The sequence below is a fragment of the Trypanosoma conorhini genome (genome assembly GCF_003719485.1).
Source record: "Trypanosoma conorhini strain 025E chromosome Unknown Tco_14.4_contig_01492, whole genome shotgun sequence".
Taxonomy (NCBI): Eukaryota; Euglenozoa; class Kinetoplastea; order Trypanosomatida; family Trypanosomatidae; genus Trypanosoma; species Trypanosoma conorhini.
The window spans coordinates 1-2,206 of NW_021705590.1; the positions used below are offsets into that span (position 1 = coordinate 1).

Consider the following 2,206-nt stretch of genomic DNA (forward strand, 5'->3'; position numbering starts at 1 on the left):
TCAGGGCGCGTGGCNGCAGCAGNGGGCCTGCGCCAATGAAGNGGAACCGCGCGCGGCAGCGCTGCCACAAGCGGGGCAGCCAAGGCCGAGGGCGCGCTGATGGACGCGCTCTCGCGGCGGCGGCCGGGGTTGTGGAGGAGGCGCCGGGGTTCTCGCGCGCGGTGCGGTGCGGGCCTCGCGCACCGCACTCACACTCGGGGGGCGGGCCTATCGCGTGCTTCGTCGCCACGTGCGCACCCGAAGCGCCTCTCCACCAGTTGTCGTGAAGCCGCATTTCGCGCAGACGCTTGCGTGCCCCTCCGGGGCGTCCGCCAGGGCTCCTTTAGCCGCCCTTAGGGCCCGCGCCTCGCCGAGGCCACGGTGACTAATCGCAATGCGTGTTATCGCGCGGGTGGGCGCCTGGCTCGCAGGCCTTGAGGCAGACCGGGCAAAACAGTGCCTGGCACGCTGTGACTGCCAGTGGAACGGCCGGCGTGTGCGTGTGCGGGGGGGTTTCCCCGAGGAGGGGGTCCTCTACGCTCGGGGCGGCCGACACCATCGACATTTTTTGGGGAGGCTGTTGGCTGCGTGGCGATGCGGCGCGGCCCACCAAGTGAGGCGAGGCGCCCGCGCAACACCGCGCCAGAATCAACTCCCCTGCACGCGTCAGCGGGGCTGTTTGCGGACTCGCGCCATCCACGAAGAGGCGCCGGCGCTGGCTGTCGGGTCCTGCGGGGATAATGACGGCCCCCTCAGTTTTTTCTGTACGTGGCGGCGGCGGGTGGCGGTGCGGATGTCCGCCATCCGCGCGGGTGCGCCCTGAACTTTCCCCAGCGCTGCTTTCGCAAGTTCATCAGCCGCCTCGTTGTGTGTGTGAGGGGCGCCGGCGCGCCCAAAAAATAAAGTTAAACCGCAGGCGCACGCGCCACGACGGAGCGGGCCGGCAATGACGCTCCAAATGCGGCGGAGCACCCCGTCCGTGGCTCGGGTCGGGCCCGTTTCAAGCGCGCTCAGAAGAGACAGAAAGTCGGTGAACACGCCTGCCACTCGCCTGCCGGACGTTTTCAGAACGCACAGCAGGAGCTCAGCGGGGCTCTGTTCCGTGGCCTGGCACTCCGCTCGGCGGCCGCGCGCCAGCGAGCCGCCGCCACAATTCATACTGCACGGACGCGTGCTTGGCGCTAAGTTAAGCGGGCGGCGCAGCCAGTCCCCACTCCGAGCTCTACGGAGCCGTCCGCCCATTGAGTGTGTAGAGGAGGGCATGCGCCTTCGACTTCGCCAGCAGCATGCATCCCTTGTATCTCTCCTCCGGATCGGCACCGGCGCCCAATCCAGCCGGCGGCGACGTGCCAAGGTACATACGCGCGTTGGCGGCATCGAGGGGCTCCGCGGCAATGGGGCGGGCCAAAAGCACCTATGCTCGTGCAACTTACCCGCCATCAGGCGGAGGGCTGAGTGTGTCGGGTTGGAAGGCAGGAAAAGAGCCTCGGCGTGGCGCTCTACCTCGCCACTGCGCACGCACTACTGCAGATAGCACTGGATACCCCGCATCGACGCAAAGCCCTCCAACGAGAGAAGGCGAGCCTCGCTTCAGCAGCTGCCCGAGAGGCCCCGACGGGAACGCCAGCGATGACGCCGGCGGCGCGGGTGTGGGACTTCTCCAGGCGCTCCAGCGCCGACAGCGAAGCCGTGTTGCAGCGCGCCACTGCCCGTAGAGGAGTTGGGGGACCCACCAGTGAGGGTCTTGGGCGGCGGACGAAGCCTCTCGCATTTCGTCCTCCGCGTTCTCACAGACACCGCCTTGATCTTCATAAGTCTTGTTTCCTTGCGGAGGTAAGGGATCCCCGCGCCTGCCGGCCAACCCCGCGCAATGACTGGATCAAAACCGCCCCAACAACCGCGGGAGGCAATCCTGCGACAAGCGGGCCTCTCCCGCGTGCAGTTCCCTGCTGTCCGTGAGGGCGGTGCCAAAACAGCGCGCACTTTGTCTTCGCGGCGCTGGGCTTCGTATTTGTTCCGCTCTGCCCATCTTGGCGCTGCCCAACTCCTTCCGTAACGTGCACTCCATAGCGCCTCTCGCTCTCTCGGTGATGCGAGTAATGGCGGTCAGGTCATCAGTGGAGAAAGCAAGTTCAAGGTTGGGGATGCTCACCAGCTCCTCACCGGGGGCTGTTCGCGGCAACGATGAGCGGCAGCGGGCCGAGCACGGAACCCTGCGGAAGCCACG

General features: G+C 67.2%; 3 protein-coding genes across 3 annotated transcripts; 1 reads left to right on the top strand and 2 right to left on the bottom strand.

Annotated features, from left to right (window-relative positions):
* Positions 1-645: 645 nt before the first annotated feature.
* On the bottom strand, positions 646-1,137 carry Tco025E_10140 (Tcoingi protein; the record flags this gene model as incomplete). The annotated part of the gene is made up of 1 exon (XM_029376928.1): positions 646-1,137. The coding sequence occupies one exon, from the start codon at positions 1,135-1,137 to the stop codon at positions 646-648; it is 492 nt and encodes a 163-aa protein (XP_029222955.1).
* A 128-nt stretch (positions 1,138-1,265) lies between these two features.
* Positions 1,266-1,694, top strand: Tco025E_10141 (uncharacterized protein; the record flags this gene model as incomplete). The annotated part of the gene is made up of 1 exon (XM_029376929.1): positions 1,266-1,694. One exon carries the CDS (start codon positions 1,266-1,268, stop codon positions 1,692-1,694), a length of 429 nt encoding a protein of 142 aa, XP_029222956.1.
* Positions 1,695-1,858: 164 nt separating this feature from the next.
* Positions 1,859-2,206, bottom strand: Tco025E_10142 (uncharacterized protein; the record flags this gene model as incomplete). The annotated part of the gene is made up of 1 exon (XM_029376930.1): positions 1,859-2,206. A coding segment is annotated over one exon (348 nt), but the record flags the coding sequence as incomplete, so codon positions are not given.